This window comes from Anabrus simplex, chromosome 1, assembly GCF_040414725.1.
Source record: "Anabrus simplex isolate iqAnaSimp1 chromosome 1, ASM4041472v1, whole genome shotgun sequence".
NCBI classification, from domain to species: Eukaryota; Metazoa; Arthropoda; class Insecta; order Orthoptera; family Tettigoniidae; genus Anabrus; species Anabrus simplex.
In genome coordinates this window covers 946,425,825-946,447,065 of record NC_090265.1, presented here as the reverse complement: position 1 = coordinate 946,447,065, position 21,241 = coordinate 946,425,825, and the positions used below count along the sequence as shown (strand labels likewise).

Below are 21,241 nucleotides of genomic sequence, written 5' to 3'. Positions count from 1 at the left end.
GTCTTGGTTGCCTTGATGGAATAACGTTTGTAGTTGGCGACAAGTCTCCACAAGTGACGCATGCTACACCGGGCAACACATGTAGCATACCACATCTTTTGTGCCCGACTGACAACAAGCCGCATGCTACAAAGAGCAACACTTGTTGCCAGCCGCATGCTCCATGTCGCCCAAATGTTGCCTCAGTGGAATCCCGCCTTAACATTTTGATGACTACCAAATAAATAATAATAAATATAAAATATATCATAAATAAAAATATTTCTAAAAAAACTTCATAAAATTAATAAGCATAATTAACCGAAATGTCCGTAGTATGGGCGCCAGAGTTCACCAGAATGGATCCCTCGAATTTAGATAAGAGCATGATAAACTGTATATCCCAGGGCGTGTACATAATGCTGCGTACTGGTACATCTGCTGCAGGCCTTACCTAACCTCCTGAAAACGACTAATTAGGTAGGAACTGCACCTAGGTTCATCAATAACACTGATTCTAAAATAGCTAACTATATTCTTAACAAATTCCGTGCATGAGCACCTCATCAACATACAACATTATACATGTAATACACACATAAAATATTGCTGGAAGACTCCATATTTACAACAACAACAATAATATTGAAAATCGTGGGAAAACGAAAGCGAGAACTAAGCTGCCATTTGTAGGTAGTCCGATGAACAATGTACATGTATGAAGATAAATACCCTTCACTGTCTCTATATCAATTCGACTTACCGATTCTCATAATCGGCAGTTATCACATCACACAGATACTGTACCTTGTACTACTGTGTTCACATATTTTAACACTTGTTGTAAAGATACATACACACGTCTGTCGATCCTCAACATAAATTATGGAAAGTCTGAGATAGCTTTCACCAACATATAATGCTAGGCCGCCACAAGTGCTACAATACTTAATGCGCAAGCACTCTCCACAATCAGTCACTGTCCACGAACATAACAAGATTACGCTCCACGAACGTTTGAAGTCCAGTCCATTGCAGCCGTGCCACTCCAGTACCGTGTATCAGCACCACTTCCTTCCCGTACAGTGTCAGTTGTCGTTCCTTCATACAGTGTTACTGCTTGTAGTTGTAGTAGTTACATTACAATGTCCCCGGTTGCCGCCGATCGACCTTTATAGACATCAACATCCCCCTCCTCTCAGATGATACGTCTGGATTGGTGCTTGCCCGCCACTCATGAGTGATCTCTACTGGTCAGTACCATGCCCTGAACTCATACTAGGTTCCAAGACAATAACAAACACTCGGGTTTATTAAATGACTCACCGAACACATCTCATCAGACACTGGGATATTTACATGACTCAACTAAATTACCAGAGTTATTAAAGCAATGTTTTCCCACTCGTGCAAAACAAATTACTCATACCTACATATGTGGATATCTTCCAGCTTACCAATATAAATGGCAAAATATACAAATGAAATACTGATAATAATAATAATAATAATAATAATAATAATAATAATAATAATAATAATAATAATAATAATAAATCGAATACTGACAATAATATCTCTAACTTGTACATATAATTCGGGGTGTGATATATGTACTACCACACCCTGTAGTATTTTGTAGGAAGCTGGATTGTTAAGAAATGTGTACTGATGTTCAGAGACTCAGCTGGAGTTGTTCTGTCAAGTTATTGAAGAAATACATATATATATATCTCAGTGTTTTCTTGAACATATGACTTGATCTCATGTTGTTGTTCATGTACTTTGATTTGGTTCTGCTTAATTGTTGGGTGTGCTGTATCTGGGACACTCATATTCATTAAAAATCTGGAGAAACAATTTCAATACAGCCATTTACTCTACATTGTGGTCCAGCAAATGTAGTAAATGGAATTTTCATGTTTCTGTTCTTATGTAGTTAATTTCTTAAAGAAGTTAAGTGTGTCATAATCAAGGGAAGAATGTCGAAGAAGACCGCGGAAGTGAAAGAACTTAAGCTGCACATTAAGAAGGTCGAGAGTAGTGACCATTTTGAATTATGCAACAGTAGTTTTAACATTGTGATTTTGAGTCACATTAGTATGTCATTGGAAATATAATTAGAATATTATCTAAAACTGAACTTATGTCTCCCCAGTGCATTACAAATTGTCCACTAAAGGTATCAATTTGTATTACAAAACTAGATTTTAATAAATTAGTTAATGTAGCTTTCTATTTTACACAATATCTATTTTTTTAGTATACATTCTGAAATGGATTCCTTACAATGTAATCTATGGTGTATTTACCATAAGACACAGCATATTGTATATTGTTGTTTTTTATTGATATTGTTGATTAGACATGTGATGTTCTTTTTTTTCCTAATCAAGTATTTTGAGTACTGAAGTGGTGACTTTTTATGAACCTCATTACAACATTGTTCTGTGTTGATTGATTGATTGATTGATTGATTGATTGATTGATTGATTGATTGATTGATTGATTTCAAAACATGACTAATGTATATAACTTCACTCAAACACATACAAATTTTTATGAAGCTATGGTGGTAAAATGTTTAATATTTCCTTATTGGTTAACTCTGTTAACTGAATATTCACTTACAGAGCACCGAGTCAGGATCTGCAGAATGCCCCCTTTGCCTTGCTGAGTTACCTGTGGAGTACTTCCCTGAACTTTCTACGTGTCACCATCGTTCATGTTATGATTGCTTCCAGCAGTACCTTCGGATTGAGATCTCAGAGTCACGAGTTGGCATTGCCTGTCCAGAGTGTTCAGAACCAATGCACCCAAATGGTAATACTAACTGTTATATATATATCATATTGATTTTATTTGTTCACTTGATGAATGGAAAGTAAAATACAGGGTGTCGGGCTTGAATGTATAATAATATAAAAATTAATGTTTCACTTGATGAATGGAAAGTAAAATACAGGGTGTCGGGCTTGAATGTATAATAATATAAAAATTAATGTATAATAATATAAAAATTAATATTTTGAAAAGTAATAGAGATAATTATTGGCATTTTTTGTACAAGTAGAGAAACTCAAAATAATATATATATATACTGTATATATTTTTTACATATCTAATACACCTCGATATTAGCATCATTAAAGGCGGGACAGATGATAAAACTATATTCCACCTCTCTCCATCTGTTTAGTAGCATTGCAGGTGTTACATATGTGATAGCTGCTCGAATGCTGCATTTAAGTAATTGGCACCGATATACAAAACCGTTCCATATGCCACTTGTTTGGACCGAACACTGACATATGGAACTGTTCCATACCAACTTATATAAATGTTTGTAGTTTTAGTTACTAGCAAGTAATGAGTCTTACACCGCATGTAGATTAGTCCTTGAAGTTCAGTGAATCTTTTAAATTGAATCCACTCTTTTAAGTTTACAGAATACTGTATAAAAACATAAGATGCTATCTGCTTGCGCTTGTTTGTAAATAATCGGCTGATAATTACGTAGATATTGTAAAATGGTTAGAAAGTGATAATGAGAATGATTTTCTTCAGAGACCTCCAACAGAAAGGAAGAAATATCCTTCTAGGCCCCGCAAAGTGTGCAAGGCTCATAAAATCAGGTCCGAAGTGAGGTAGCTGTGTGAAAAATGCGGTGTTCCACTTCATCTGGAGAGCTGCTTCAAAAAAGCATCTCACGACGAATCACTACTGAAGACTGAAAAACTGTTAACGAACAGTTAGGCATTGATCTGTGATGTATATAGCTTTGTAAAAATGCCACTTTTTGACCGATTCTCAATAAACAAAATTAAAGCATAATTCTCAAAAATAAATAGTTTTCTGCCCCTGCAGGTTAGACTGTTAGTTAGGTTCCAGTGAGTTAAATGCGGTAACTGCATTTAACATGTGAACTTTGAATTAAGAAAGCACCCCAACATACAGCTGGCATGTGAGATAAGTGTCCCATCTGTCACTCTTCTTTAAGGTTTGGCAGCTCAGACGGCTGCGCAGCACAGCACGCGTCTAGCTAACTATCTGATAGGCTTGTACAACGTCATTTTCGGCTGGAGTATTAACTGCGATTAAGTGACAATGTTCCCACCTGCATATTAGTGATGGGATAATCGGTTCATTTGATTCTGTTCATGTTACTGAATTGATACAGTGAGCCGATTTACAGTTCGTTAGAGTCATCGATCCTATTGCATCTGTGTAGTGTGTACTGATAAGACAGCAGCAACATCATTCAGTGCTTGCTGCTGCAATCTGGTCTTCATTCTGTGAACTGCTTTCCTATGCATCATCTTGCTTTCAGATTCAAGTTTCTCCTGTAGCCACGTCTTTGCATCAAGTTTTGATGTTGCAAAGCCTTCCCCCCACAGTGACAACTCCATTAAATAAGTATATAGAGTTAGATAAAAATATTTCTACACACAGTCATCAGTGATCTGCATTTAGAGCTGTTGCTCAGGTGGGAGATTCCCTATCAGTTGTTTGCCTAATCTTTTCTTAAATGATTTCATAGAACTTGGAAATTTCATTACATTCATGGTAAGTACATAATACAGAATAAATAAGTTAATAATTGAAATGCAGGAAAAATGGGAACTTGTGTACATTACTATACATGCTTATTTTTAGGGCTAGAATTATGACCTAAGAAACTGCCAAAAATGCAAAATAAAATAAAAACGCATTTATGACCTAAAAACAGACACAAAATGACCTTCGGTTTTCCACGATTTCTGTATTGTTTCATTCTTGTGTGGTAACAAAATGAATTCAAGCTATTAATATTGGCAAAACAGACATTTCTCAGTCATAAAGGTTCCAGTTGTTCATTCCAAAATGTGCGAGTTGCAATGAACAACGAATACATGGTGTAGATTTTCAAATTAAAATGATTGTCTATTGTCAGCCAACAAAGCTTTATACATAGAAAAGCTCCTTTCTACCTCTACCGACATAACAAGAGCATACTTAAAGGAAACAATGTCACTTGAATTTATTTCACTGTCGTCAACGTCACAAAGAGAAAATGTTTCACCTGACAAAATTTAGCAATTGAACACATTGTCTGATACCCTTTATTTTTCTCCAAAACCTTCATCTTCTCATTCACAGCTTGTCCCACTTTGTTACACGCACGATCCAAATCATTCACCACTTTCAGCACAAGTTGTAACTGCTGCACTAGCGGTACTTTCGACTTTTCCAGAGCAGTTATGGCAGTAGGAAGAAATCCAAAATTTGCTTTTATGTAAGCAAGTTTCCCTGCAATTTCACTATCTGCCATAAGTTTTTGCGCTGCTTTGATTGATGCGGCTTCAGTGCTGTCGAATGAATCCACGATTTGTTTCACCACTTGTAAGTTCTTGCTATAATACTTGCAAGCTTTAATCCAGGTTCCCCATCTTGTCAGAACGGGAGAAGGTCGAAGGAGGAAGTGGAATGTCTGGAGCTTCTGACTTGAAAGTTGAAACTTGTGAGAGTGCCTTCAAAATTATCTTTTTCACTTATCCTATCAATTGGTCAACTTCTGGAAAATGACCGCGAACCTCCTCCACGACTCGATGTAATGCGTGGGCCAAACGAGTTAACAAGTTATTTCTGTTTAGCTCTACCGCTAAAGTCGCCATCGCGACGCATTATGTCAGCGCTTACTAATCTTGTGATAGCTCCTTTATTGTCAATGTATTGATCAGATATTATACACCACTTTAAAGAGGAAAGTCTGTTTATAACTATAGCACATCGGTAAAGTAATTAAGAATCATGGAGAAGATTGGCATACACGTGGACGAAGAAAATATTGCAGGCAGCTATCTTCTTTGTTGTGGCTAACTTCAGCTGGTACACCCCCCCAGGAAAGAAATGCGCTTGTGCCCTGTCTGTTCAACTGCAGAAAAAATCCTGCAGCCACTTCTTGTGCCCAGGATGTAATTGTGGTGTTCATCAACACTGCTGTCATAAATTAGAAGATTGCTGGAGACCCATGAAGGCAGGAAGAAAGAGAAGCCACCTTGAAGATGCCGAGGATGAGGTCAACTAAGCGGTCTGTGTTTTGGAGTGATGTGCATGTATTATATTATACAGTCCCTTTTTTATTTTATTTCTCTTACCTTCAGAACTGTTCAGGATAGTGAAAAGTGTATATATTCTTATCAGCAGAAAATTGTGCACATTTTGTGTATCATTTAACAGTAATAAAGCAGTTTTTTTACCTCTGTGTTTCCTAGAACTTCATGGACTATTTAGACTTTTTCCTTTTCTGTGGAATATTCCATCAATACATCCTTAGAACACTAAATTGATGAGTTTCATTTCTTACTATATCTATATTTTCCTGAGTAAAATGACATGTAATACTTAATTATTAGTTAAATATTTTCTTTTGTATGATTTTATGAAAATTTGCTTGCAAAACTCCCAGAAATAGTTAGCGGCTGGAGGTAATATAGTCACCGGTTGCAGGGTTAAATACACCATTTTAGAGTAGAAAGCACAAAGCGAATTAGCAGCCTTGACTATGTAGGGGGCTGCATCCGTTACTAAGAACAACACATTGCCTGAATGCCATCGGGCCACAACAAGTCAACGATTTATCAAGAACTTTGCTGATTGTTGAGTAGTGCACTTTTTGTAAATGTTCACAATAGAGTAGAAAGTGTTCCCCAGGAACATCCTCGTCCATTGTTCCTACCACTACCTTAGCTACATATTGTCCTGAAGAGTCTGTCGTTTCGTCCATCAATGCCCATATTTTTTAAATTTCCAATTTTTTTCCTGATTTCTTACAAAGTTTTTTTATAGCGTCGTCTAACATAATTTCCCTTAATGTGGAAGAATCCCGTCTGGATTTGCCCGTGTGCTTCTCTAAGAAATTGTGCAGTCTAGGGTGTTTAAATTACTCAATGGGATATTGGCACAAAGAAACATTACACAGTTCTTCAAAGAATGGTGAAAAGGATGAATGGGTTTCTCCAAGAAGTTTCTGTTGCAGTCATGTTCCTTCATCCTGAAGTCATTACAGACCGTGTTTGTGTTTCTCACGTGATACATGTTGTTCCACCATAAACCTTTTTACAGCGGCCACTCTCACGTCATCAAATTTGCAGTAAAGTATTGTTCTGTCAATGGTGAAGACCCTTTCTCCATATTGCAAAACAAACTGTTTTAGTTAAATAGACACACTTTGCTTCACTTTAGGCATATTGTAACTTCAAATATAATAGAACAGCACTTCTGGCTCGAAGAAATACCACAAACTCAATGACTCATTGCTAGCTGCAGCCTTCTACCTACGCGAGAGGCAAATGTACTTCCTTGTATGGGCGAGTCCATTATACGCATACTTTTGGGAATGGAGAAAGAGAGTATCCGTTTCCTGAAAAATATATGTTATGCTTATATCAAATCAAACAAAATATTCATCACGGAAATTTAGTGAAATACAGAATTAAAATAGATGAACATTAAAAAATTATCCTTTCTTGAGAACAATAGAAAATGACCAAATTGACCTAAAATTTCCCCCAAAACTGCTCTGTCCCTCAAAAAAAAAAAAAAAAAACCTAACAAATAGACTTCATTGAACTCATTCTTTCATGAAATATATATATATATTTCTTACGAGGTCTTTTTTTTTTTTTTTTTTTAGCTTGTTCTGTGTGTCAGGGGAACTCGCACAAAAGGTGATAGCGCGGCCGGGTGATTCATTTGCCGGGAGATATATTGCTTCATGACTGGCTAAGATGATCTAATTCGGTACGGTAGCAATAACCATTGCTTCACAGCAATAGTTTAGTTCAACATCTGTGGTATTGGTAGCGTGTTCAATGTATTTGCTTTAAAATAGCGTAATTTTTGTAGGAATACTAAAGTAATCTTGTGTTTAACGAGTGATGTATGCAGTAGAACAGCGTGTATTCATTGTGTTGTGCTATGCGAAGCATTCTTCTTATACAGAATGCCGCTTTCGATTCATTTGCAAATTTCCCGGCATCCTCCCATGGTACATAAATTAGTAAAGAAGTTCCTCACCACCGGGTCCATTCTTAACAAGAAATTACGCAGGAAATGAACTGTTTAAACAGAGGAAAAGATTGATGAAATAGTTCTCTTGGAAAGAAATCTAACAAAATCCCTGTTGCGTCTTGTCGTACAAGCTAATATGTCATTATCTTCTGCCCACAAAGCAACAACACTGTTAAAAGCAAAACCGTACAAACCCACCCTTGCCCAACATTTAAGAGGACCTGACAGTTTCGCTAGGGTTCGGTATTGTAACTGGTTGTTTTATAGTGATTATAGTGATTGAAGCATGGCTACACTTAAGCGGCTATGTAAATGATCAAAACAGTTACTACTGGGGTGCAGAAAATTCCCACTAGCTGTATGTCCGTCCACTTCATGATGTAAAGTTAGGAGTTTGGTGCCAATATTTTTCCGTGAAACAATAAATGCTGATCAGTATATAGACCTCATTCTCATTTCAAGAGCTGGCGGAAGAAGAAAGAAGTAATGGTTACTTTATGCAAGATAATGCGGTGGCACACACTGCTAATCGGTCTATGGAGGTAATATGGGAAGTTTTCGAAGATCATTTGGTTAATTTATCTCCTTAGATCTCCTGATTTAAATCCATGTGATTATTACCTGTGGGGGATGCTGAAGGGAAAAGTGTATGTGAACAACCCTCACACAAGAAAACTACTACTAGAGAACATTGCACAAGTTATTTCGAATGTCTGCAAACCTATTTACGAGGTGTCAGGGGTGTTTGACAGCTGAGGGACAACATTTTGAACATCAAATATAATGCCAGGTAGGTTTTAGACTAATAGTTTCACTAGAAAACTGTCTGGCCAGTTAATCTGCTATGGTAATGGAGTAAACCATACAGGCAGTGTCTCCATGCTGAGTGTTGGGTGGCAGTAAATAGCCTAACCCACTATAAGGACCAGTGGCTAAGGGCGGAGGAGTCCTTATAGAAGGGAACTGGGCCCCTCAGTGGAGGAAATGCCACTGAAACCCCATATCAGCTGTAGCGTCTGTACTCCATAGGAGCGGCTACAAAGGGCATCTGTTCTCCATGTTAGGAGCAGCCTACAAGTTTCGGCTGGCAGTAGCTCTAAAATGCCTTTGGGAGTGGCGAACCCATCGTAATAAATCACCATAAAATCTACAATTATTCCTTCCACTTTCCCTGTTAGTGTCACTACATTGATGGTCGCTATCTTGATGCATTTGGTTGCTGGTTGCCCGTTTCTCACATTTCTTCCAGCATCACAAGAATTGCACGTTGCCCTGTTTGACGGTACATTAAAACAAGTATACCTAAGGAAGACATCGGAAGGGTCAAAGAAGAATGGACATACCTTAAAACAGTCATGGTCAAGTCTGCAGAAAAGACCTGTGGAAGTGTATCAGGAAGGAAGATCAAGAAATGCCCTGGTGGAATGACAGGGTAAAAGATATAGTTATAAGGAAGAAACAAGCTTGGAAAAGATAACTGAGAAACAGATCAAAAGAATGCAAAACAGAATGCAGGCACTGCAAGAAGGAGTGCTCCAAGGTGGTTCAAGAAGAGAAAAAGAAATGCTGGCAAAAATTCACTGAATCTCTGCATGAAGATACACACATGGACACATGATTAAAATGCCAGGAGAGAGAATACCAAAGAGAACATTCATGGATACAGAGACTGGAAAGAGGCCTAAGCAATGTCATAGAATTAGATGGAGGAGCTCTGTTGTGGACTGTATTGCAATAAAGTACTAGAAGAGGAATGGTGGAAAGATCGAATAAGGTGGAGGGCTTTGGTACACTACCCTACCCAGAGAGAATCTGGAATAGGGAATGGATGAGGAAGTAGTAGTTTCACTAGAAATGGATTTCAATAAGTGTCAATTCCCATGAGTAGTGGGGAGGAAAAGCGTGCATTGTACCGGCTATGACGGAATGTCATTGCGCCAGCCGTGCCATGCTCTGAGTGGTGCTGCAGAGGGAGGCAAAAAAATATTTGAGCAACATGTCAGTCTTACAAAAACAGATAATGCAAAATTATCAGAATCCTAGCCCTACTTTTTATTACAGCACAAAACTTATGTAGTTAATAATAATGGTAATAATAATTGACATAACTCAAATTTTATACACTACCTTATGGTTCTCCACACTTCTCTGAAAGTCACAACTCTATGATATATACAGAATTAGATGTAAAAATACCTGTGTCCACAGTAAGTAGCCTACATATTAAATATAATTCAAATAAATAGCTTTGCAACGCACAGACACAGATGAGTCTTACAGCGACGATGAGATAGGAATGGGCTGGAAGTGGGAAGGAATTGGCCATGGCTTTAATTAGGGTACAGAACCAGCATTTGCCTGGTGTGAAAATGGGAAACCACGAAAAACCATCTTAACGGCTGCCGACGGTAGGATTCGAACCCACCATCCCCCTGAATGTTAGCTCACAGCTACGCGACCTTAAACGCGTGGCCAACTAGCTCGGTCATCTTTGAAGATGTCTTTTTCTATCAGCAGAGGATTTTTTAAATCATCTTATTTTGTATAGACTACCCAAGATGAGGAGTAGCCCACTGGTTTTCTGATTAAACATCTTTTTATTTAAACTATTGCATCAGTCAGCTCACTTACTTACTGTCCATGTACACTGGTGATCTCGTGATTCGATTATTAAAGTATTGTGCAGTGATGCGACATACAAACTGAGAGAATACCGACTGGTTCTTCCCAAATAAAACAGACAATTTCGAGTAGTCATGAGCATGACTCATAGTCATAGGGTAGGCTAGATAATAATGTTATTGGCTTTACGTCCTGCTAACTACTTTTACGGTTTTCGTAGATGCCGAGGTGCTGGAATTTAGTCCCACAGGAGTTCTTTTTTGTGCCAGTAAATCTACAGACACAGGCTGATGTATTTGAGCACCTTCAAATACCACCGGACTGAGCCAGGGTCGAACCTGCCAAGTTGGGGTCGGAAGGCCAACGCCTCAATCGTCTGAGCTCTCAGCCAGGCGGGTAGGCTAGAGAGCAGAGTTTAATTAATTGTCGAATGTCAGCTAGTTATAAAAATACTGATTCATTAAACTAATACGGTAAATAGAATAACCTAATAGCCTACCTACATACAAGCTGGGTACTTTGGAATTATATTTTGAGTACCTTTTTAATACTGCAAATAAATCCATCTTTTATTTAAACCTCCCTGTAAGAAGAGGACAGTGAATGCAAGTGGGTATTATTTTCAAATGTGCTGAGCATGAAAGTCCGTTATAGCAAACGATTCTTTCAGTGTGCTATGGCTCTATATGTATCGCTGCAGCGGATGTTCAGCTCCCTGCCACTGTCCAGTGTCCTGGTAGTGAGCTGTGTGTGTGTTGTGTCTCACTGATCCGCGAGTGTGCCACTCAGTACCGTCTGCTGTGAGTCAGCTGAATCGTGTGCTGTGAGCTTGCCATTCCTGTGAATCGATTCACTCAGGCACTTGAATGAATTGATGCACTGCTTTGAATCATACAGTCAATAGCCAACACTACTACATATAGATAGATAGAGAAATAGCACCGCCATCTTCGGGAAACTGGCAGATTGCTTTCGATGTCTGGCCGCAGCATGAAGGGTGCAGATTTGGGCGAGTACAAAACAGATTCAACGTCTGATGCGCCACTAATGGTGCACATATCAAGGTGTATTAAATATGTGAAAAATCATTTTGAGTTTCTCTTATTTGTAGAATCAAATCGCCAATGATTATCTCTATTACTTACCAAGATATTAATTTTTATATTATATATTCAAGCCAGACACGCTGTATATTGTCGATGCCGGGACAAAACTCCCTATGTGAAATATTTTAGCTTAGAACTATGGCCGGTAAGGTTCCGTCATCTAAAGTGCAATATTATGTGAATATTGTCGAGGCATTCTCGCTCTTCATAATGTATGTGCTGCGGGTCAGTATATCACCAAAAATATTATCATACTGTGAAAGCAACACGAAAGGAAATAGAGAGACCAAATTTGTTTCTTCCAGCCATTCCTTTGTTCTTTCTTACTTTCTTTTAGTATATCATGGACCTGTGTTTTTCTGCATTGAAATAACAGTTGAAGAGATTTCCCTGACTGCTTGTGAATTTCACTTGCTTCTATGAGCTTAACGATTTCATCAAGGGAATGAGCATTCTTATACTGGTAGAATAACAGGGTGACAGTGTTGAATGTGCACTGCTGTGTTACATGCATTCTCCTGTTAGGAAATCCAGCATTTCAGCACATGGGTGACGCCGATAAATGTTCAAGACACGGGCAGGTAGTGACAAGTTCAGCAAAATGAATGTGATTGCATTATTGGCTCCAACAAATCTAAGCCCCTAAATTAATTATAGTCGTTGTGGACCTCGCCCTCCTCCATCCATTCAGTGTGATTTGTGTGGGTGTATGTTTTATGCCACGATTGGTCTGTTTAGTCATCGTAAACACATCCATAAACTGAGTTGAACTGGTCAATGTATGCAGGAAGAAGTTATATATACTCGGATCGAGTTACAGCCGAAGGGCAAGTAGTACAACTACAATAACATCATAAGCACCGTCATCGTATAGCTTTATGGGACCAAAGAAAGTCATTTTAAGGCAGGTTTCTGGTTTACAAGTGTACTGTGTATGCATTTTAACTATGGGACTCTTCTAATTTTTATCTTACGTATAGGCCATAGGTCTTAAAAGGAATTGCAAAAAGATGAATAAACCTACTGTCATCTTAGAGATTTCTTTTATTATATTACAAAACCAAATCATTAAACCATCAGAACATTACAAAAAAAAACCCTGTTATTTCTATTGGTCTACAGTCTTTTTGGAAGAACAGCTTCACAGTTAGCATTGATTTCATTGTATTCTGTGGAAGTCTGTTCTGGATTTGTGGAATGTCGGGGGTCTTCCAGTTGGATATGACTGGATCTGGGTTCAACTTTCCATATCCTCTTCCACATTTTTGTGATTTGGAATGGTTCCAGTTGTTTTATAATGTCATCAGCCCAAAATGGCTTCCTGGATTTCAGTTTGAAAAATGTTTATTTTGTAAATTTGAGATCCTCTCAATCTAAGTAATTTTCTCACTAAAAAAATGCCTCTATCATTGTCTCTTTTCCAGATAAGTTACTGTATTAGGGATCACCTTTAATGATGGATTTAGCACATCCTTCTAGACTGCCAGTACTTAATATGGTATGTCAGATTTACATCGCACATTTTCAGCATCATCAGATCATCACATTCGTGGATACTGGCCTTTCTCTTTATGCAGGCCTATGGGTTATTAGGCTATGTCGAAGGTTTGATATTTATTTACAATTCCCCAGCAAGTGCAGTTGGTATCTTCAGAGTAAGCATTTCAAACAGTCTGATTGGATGATAAGTTGTAGTAACATTTGTTTAGATTTTCTTTCCTATATGGAGATAGCTAAATGGGTACAGTGAGGAACAGACAATGCCAGGGAAAAACATTTAAAAGAAAATGTAATACTGTAGAGAAATAAGGAAGCACCAGTAATTGATAGTCACAGGGGATATGTTCTATGACATAGCACAACAGAAAAAAGGTACACTGGTGAATGTTTTTTTTTCTCATTTATCTCTCCTTACTCTTTAGTCTGTAGCATCTAGATTTTAACACTATTCTCTACTGATGAAGGCTTCAGCTGAAAATTCTGGATTTTTGGAATGTTTCCATTCCTTTATGTGAATTCCGTCAGCATGTTCGTTTCCTGTTAAGCTGTTGCTTTCCATCTGTATTTTATACATGCCTCCCATTTACATATTCCATTCGTGTTAGCTTTCTTACATGAGTATTATTGAGAATATCACTAACTCAACAGCAGAATAGATATCCATTTACAAGGGATAAATTTGTACTGTATAGAACAAAAAAGCATTCACTTGGGCATATTGTATAGGATGGAGTACCAATTCCTTTTTACTCGGCTCGAAGACCTAGGCCCCTTTAAACAACAAATATCCTTTTTCCTCTCTTCTGGAATTCTTAAGTATTAATGTGGCTGACTTGTAGTTGTAAGAGAATTCGCTATTTATTTATGTATTATCTGGTTGTTACTTTTCAAAAGTATAAAGTACAGTATATTACCCTGCAGAGAAGGGAATACTTTTGCTTTGACATTTTACATGAAAGATACAAATTTTTAATCTTTTTCTCACTTCTTCATTTTTGTTCTTGCCCATCTCGAAATTAATTTTGTCTTCACAAGATCGGTGCCATATTACCAATATTTGTGACAGATAGTGGTAATTAATTCATAGAGTCTAATTGTTTAATTAATTCAGATGTTTTATTTAATGCATTTGTTTTCAGATATCCGTATGATTCTGAATGACAAGACACAGTTTGAGAAATATGAAGACTTCATGGTACGTAGAGTTCTGGCTGTGGATCCAGATACACGGTGGTGTCCAGCTCCGGACTGTAGGTAAGTATCTTACTTCCAGTTGCAAAATAGTAATTAATTAGCTAATATACCCGTGCTTTACTACAGTACTCCAAGTTGTAAATGGATTTCTACGTAAATTACAGATTTCTACATGAATACAGTGAGTAAGATTTCATTAAATTGCATGTCTGTTTTCATTATCCGAGAAACACCACGGGGAGTTCCCATATGTTGTTTCCCATGTAAGTTGTGAGTTGGTGAGTTTTTATGATAATGACAGGCCCCCTTTACTACTGCCATTCACAGTCGAGTTTGGGAGGTTCTACTATAACAGCAGGCTCACTTGCCTACTGCCATTCACAATTGAGTTGGGGAGTTTTCGTTATAATGGCAGGCCCCCTTGCCTACTGCCAGTCAGAATTAATTTGGGGGTTTTCACTACAATGGTCGGCCCCTTTCCTACTTCCAAACACATTCCAGTTGAGGAGTTTTCATTATATTGGCAGACCCCTTCTGTACTCCCAGTCACAATTGAATTTTGGTGTTACCATTATGATGACAGCCAACGGCTGATAGCTAGATACACAAAAGTAAGTGCACGTTTATAATTGCAGACCTTCATTTCGAGATTAACTGCTGCTACTTGTTATGTGGTGAAGTAGGCTACAGATGTTTTCCTTGTTTTAATAGTTCTCATTTATGTAACAAATCTGGTCAAATGAAGATTATTAATATACTAGACTGTTGAAGTTTTTTGAAACAAGAGCACAAGTACAACGTTATATAAATAAAGAGTTCTAACAAGCAATATGTCATACATAATTAGAAGATAAGATTCACAAGACCTATTGGAATTTTTATCACAAACCTATTATGCTGGCGTAGCAAGGGGGGAGGTGATACTCCCACGTGGCACGTCCCAGGTGGCAGATAGGAGGGTCCTTACCGGCTTGCCGGCGGACTTGAGGGAACTAAAATACCTCTTGCGGACCAAACACACAACCCCCTGTTGGTTGGGGATGCAGACGAAAAATACAACCACGGTTTCCCCTGCCTGTCGTAAGAGGCAACTAAAAGGGGTGACCAAGGGATGACTGTATTATTAATAATAATAATGTTATTTGCTTTACGTCCCACTAACTACTATTTTACGGTTTTCAGAGACGCCAAGGTGCCGGAATTTAGTCCCGCAGGAGTTCTTTTACGTGCCAGTAAATCTACCGACATGAGGCTGACGTATTTGAGCACCTTCAAATACCACCGGACTGAGCCAGGATCGAACCTGCCAAGTTGGGGCCAGAAGGCCAGCGCCTCAACTGTCTGAGCCACTCAGCCCGGCGGATGACTGTATTAGAACCATGAAACTACTTGCGATTAGTACCACCACGCGGGGAACACCATGGGTCGCTTTTACTTGCGCGTAGTACCACTATGTTAGGTACCAAATAGGTTTGTGATTAGTAGCAACAGAGTGCGTTGCCGGCTTCTACAGTACCTGTGATTAGTACCACTTTAGGAGCAACACCATGGTTTTGGCTTGCTTATGATTAGTACCCACTATATGAGGAACACAACGGGATAGTGCAGGTCCCTGTGGTTAGTATACGTATGTGATGAACACCATAGGTTTGTGTTGCCTGTAAATGGCGCCGCAATGTGTGAAACACCATAGATCTGTATTCCACGTGCGAATTTCTTTGCCTGTGAGTAGTACCATACTGTGTGGAATGACGCGAGTCTACGCTACTTTTGATTAGTACCCCAACATGACAAATACCATGGTTCTACTTTCCTAGCGATAAGTACCATTATGAGGGGCTGATGACTTGGATTTTGGACCCCTTTAGACTGAAAGCATCATCAATTTAGTATTGTGCTATAGACGCAGTCCCATGGTCAGTAATACTATTGTTTCATGTCAGTTTCTGTGAATGCGAGACATTACAGGTCATATCCATCCCTTCATTCTTCGTCCTCACATTTTGAATTCTGGTCAGTGGAGGATTTTGGACTTTTAATTTGTCATTCCATTTCATCTCATTTCATACCATTAAGGGCCAATGACCTAGATATTAGGCCCCTTTAAATAATAATAATAATAATAATAATAATAATGATCATCATCATCATCATCATCATCATTGGAATTTTTACTACTCCCCTTGTCATGGTCTTCATTATGTAATGGATTCTTGTTCTCTGTGTCAGTTTTAATCTATAACAAGAAAACATGGCTGAGGATGTCCTAAAGAGGACAAAACAATTGACAGAGCTTGTCATAATGACGTTGCACTTCCCTGTGTCGAGTAGTATGAAGAAATTCTGGCTGAATGATACAACTTTAGGCTACTAACGTTTGCCTGTTTGAAATTATTTCTATAACTCTTCAGTTCTTTGAAGCACTTTTTATTTTATCTTCACTCCAACACAGACAGGTTTTACGGTAATGATGGGATAGGGAAGAGCTAGGTCTGGTGGAGGAAGCAACTGTGGCCTAAACAAGTGTACAAGCTTTATACAAGTCCCAGTGTGAAGGATGAATTTACTGACCAGCTGAATCAGTTTTGTAAGGGGTCAGGTACACAAATCATAATGTTGGGAAAACTTAAAAAGACTTTCCCACAAGAAAAACATTTTTTTTAATAGGTTGATGATAGTTTTGATTTAAAGTACAGAGGATACAAAGTCTCTCACCAAAAAAAAAAAAAAAAAAATGTTTTATGCATCACCCCTTTCTAGAAAAAAGTTTTTGAGAATTGTGCACTTGAAGCCTTTCAGTGATTAACAAGAAGATTTGAAGTCGTTTTCACTCTTTAAAAAATTTCTAACCAGTTTTTTGGTGTTTTAAGTAAAGAATCTGACATTTGAATATGCGATAGTGTATTTACATTTTAAATACATGTTGTTGTTGTCATACTGCCTACAATAAATGACTGATAAAAACAAAACAAAAACCAGTTTGTCATGGTCCAAGCAATTTGTAACGTCTTCAAACGGAAACATCTACTGGGGTGCCCTTTATTTGTAGTAGGCCATTTAAAAATCTGGTTATAAAACTCTTCGTAGCCAATCAGGTAAGGTTCCACTTTTTTCAGATCTGCCATCTTTACGTTTATGGTTACCTAAAAAAGAACACCAATATAACTATTCATGAGGTATATTTTTGGGCTTATGCTGTGTAATTAATTATAAAAACACACTCAACGCGTTTTGAAAGGAACCTTGCCTTTCTTCATCAGGAGACACAGAGAAAATGAAACAACGCATAACAGGTTCCTAGGAGAAAGCAACAAGGAACTTGAAATGGTGCCCTAAGATGTAAACGGGACGCCATTTTAGCCCCAGATAGAGACAACGAATGGCAACAGTAAAGCATTACTCTCTAATAGTTCTGATAATAGGTAGCCATGATTCACTAATATAACTCTTTATCGCCTATAAACAGTTGTTTGTTTGCAGTTAAAATCTGATTATTTTAAAAGACTTAACCTTTCCTTCTGGATATGCCATTTCCTCTGGTAAGTTTGGAGGCTTTGTGGTTTTCAGCCGAAAGAATGTAAACTTAACTGCTCCGTCTATGAACTTACTGACCACTACTTTTCCTTTCATTTCTTTGTTGTAATGGAATTGCTTGTAAGCAGAAATCTTAAAGCTCTCCTTTTGGGCTTGAGGTGTTTCTCTGCCATAGGTTTCATGTGAATATGTTGTTTTCTTGTAGTATCGTGACCACCATTTCTTGAAACTTAAGGACTTCTGTGGTTTTTAGCAGGTGGATCTTAAAACGGTTAATGTTACTTGCTTTCAGCACTAGTTCAGCATATTGGTCTGGTGTATAAACTCGATCCAGGTTCTTGACTTTTCGCTTTATACTACCAAAGTCACGGTCACAAGCACAGTATGAGTGACCCCTCATTGGAAAGTTGTGTGTGATGGTGGTTAATACTCCTGTATCACACAGATTCATCAGAAACTGAGACGGTGTGATTTTTATTCTGTCCTGAAGGGCCATTGCTAAACAATACCAAGTTTTTGACATTTCTGGGTACTTCTGTTTTATGGTAGTCTAAAAGCGTACTACACACATCACCTGGCGATTTATTAGCGTTCTCCTCGTGATACATATAAATCTTTGATTTATTTGTTTTCAAGTCATGTATGCTAAACACATTAACATATAGTTGCTGCATATAAAAATGTTCTTGAAGAGGAATATGCGCTAGGGGAAGGTTCCGCTTGAAATCAAAACATAGACAGCAAGTATCATCATCTTTGTTCATACTGGCAGCTTTCATACTTTTTTTAGCTCTTCACTTATGATTAACTAACTCTGCTTTAGCGACAAGTTTAGCATTTTCATTTAGAGCTTTATCTTTTATTTTAGCACCTAAGCTCTCGCAGACAGTACATATGTCCACTTGTGGCCGTCCGAATAAGTAACCAAAATTTATTTCACTTTTTAGGTCATTACTTTCAGAAATAAACATCTCATGCATAACTTTAATATTTAAACGGGCATCTAGGTACTTGTTCAGCATACCGCTGTAATGTGTCTCTTAGACTTCAGATATTGATATGTGATCATGGATACAAACACTAATCTCACTGGGTTTGTCATGGCTTCCTTTGTTCTTTTCTCTTTTATCAATAGGCATTTTGTTTTTTTCAAGTAGTTAACAAATCCTGCTTATGTTGCCACTGATGCTTTCATGGCCCGTACTTATAGACATGATACTGTGTAGGCTTTTGGGCTTATGCCGTGTCAAGAAAATAAGGTGAAATTCTTTACATTTTGCAGAGGACATGGCATAAGCCCAAAAGCTTATACAGTACATAAGAAACCTTTCTCTTAGAAGATTGAGCAGGTAGGCCTACTTCATTGTCATCACTATTTCCCTTGTCATCAGGCTGTAGGGTGTTCTTAAGCCTTCTTTTGACCTGAACAACTTCTATCAACGTTTGTAAATGTATATCTTGAAGATCTCTGCTTTCCAATGAATAGAAAAAGTGCCATATATCATCTATCACCAACTGATTTATTTTCAAACTACATACATTTGTGATGGCATTTACAGGTTATACTTATTGGCTTTACTTTTTGAGGAACTAGAACATTTTTGTAATTAACATAGGCCTCTCCTTTAACTCTTGCAACATATATTTTATTATGCTTGTAATACACAGTTTACTTTAACATTGCCTTCTTTTATGATGAAGTTCTTAGTCTTCTGAACCTGACTTGACTGACGTTTACACAGAGCTTTTATCACACGAAACCACTCGCCCACATACACATTGTAAACTTTAAACTAACAAACACAATAACCTTTACTGATAACCACAACAAAGAAAATATTCCAAACGAATGGTAACTAAACAGTGAGCGAGTGAGTGTAAACAACAAACAAATGAACAAACTGAGAGAGAAAATGGAATGTAGTGCACCCAACAAAGGCACAGTTTGGACTTGAAAGCGGCCAGGAGCGATCACTTGACTCCTTTCAATATTAAACATAGTATTCTCCCGTCTTTTCAACAGCATTATGGCAATGGCACTTGACTCCCCTCTGCACTAAATGATGCGTCTATATCCAAAGAATAGTGATCCATGCCTAACTCATTTAATTAATTTTTGCGTCTTGACCCCTTTCAAAAATAATCGATTCAACTATCTTTTAAAGTGGAAAGAAAAATAGCGGATGAATTACAATTTTTTTATTCCTAATTTTGAAGTTATATACTACTGTTAATACTTTTCTGAAAACTTCCTTTTCTAAAAGAAATCTTCCCCAACCTAATCACTCAGTTATTTGAAATTTACTCTGTCTTATATGGATCCGGGACCCATTCTAAACTCATATTTAACTACCTATACAGTTCACGAGCTCTCAAAACATCTGTAAATTCCTCACTATGGACAACATTTCTAAAACTACAGGCTTGTTCATCTATTTGTACAGCATTAATTCCTGTAGTAGTATATTTTATTTCACAACTGGTTTCATTTTCTCTCTAGTTGTAACTGGAGAAAAAGTATTTTGCTATTTTCAGGAGTTAAGCTATTTTTCTTTCTCTTTTCTTTTCTCTTACAAGTGCTAAAAGAATTGTGGACTTCATATTTTCAATCTTTTCATTATAGTAATAAATTTATTGATGATTTGAGATGTTAGTATAAACTGCTGGTGTAAAATTATTATCTGTTTACTAAAATCTTTGGATATTTTAAAATTTTACATACTGTCAGTCATTGGCATGTATTTATGACTAATTTTCTGTTGCAGGATTCGTTGGAAAATATCCTAAGAGTGGAGTATTACTAGAAATTGTTGGTTATCAAAATAGAAACATAAAATGTGCAAGTAATATAACTCCGTTTACGCATGAAATCCATATTGTATTTAATTTCACTCCATGATATGTCCATCTGGCATAAATTGTCTTGCCATTTTCACTAGATACTCCTCTAGCCTCCTTGAAACATAAATGAAAATTGGTAGAGGTCTTGGACTAATAGATGATTATATTTGATCACCAGAGACAGAATACTGGGAATAAATCAAGCTAGATTAAGAGAGAGTATGGAGCATGAGCAACTTACCTGGGCTGAGATGTAAAATGTAGGCTCATATTCGATTAGTGCATCGTAAAACAGAGAGGAGGAGGAGCCCTGAACAGGGACCTCAGAGGGATATTAACCCATTAGCGCCGTGCGTTGACATATGGCAGCAATCATCGTGCCTTTTTCTTTTAGTACTGTTGACAACAAGAAG

At 37.6% G+C, this 21,241-nt stretch overlaps 1 protein-coding gene across 7 annotated transcripts in view; it reads left to right on the top strand.

Moving 5' to 3' along the window:
• LOC136857783 (E3 ubiquitin-protein ligase RNF19B) overlaps positions 1-21,241 on the top strand; it is a 649,393-nt gene that overhangs the window by 439,480 nt on the left and 188,672 nt on the right. For all 7 annotated transcript variants that reach the window (XM_067136692.2, XM_067136693.2, XM_068225306.1 and 4 more), the window contains 2 exons: positions 2,613-2,802; positions 14,399-14,513. In XM_067136692.2, coding sequence (XP_066992793.2) covers positions 2,613-2,802; positions 14,399-14,513 — 305 coding nt within the window. The remainder of the gene's footprint in view (positions 1-2,612; positions 2,803-14,398; positions 14,514-21,241) is intronic.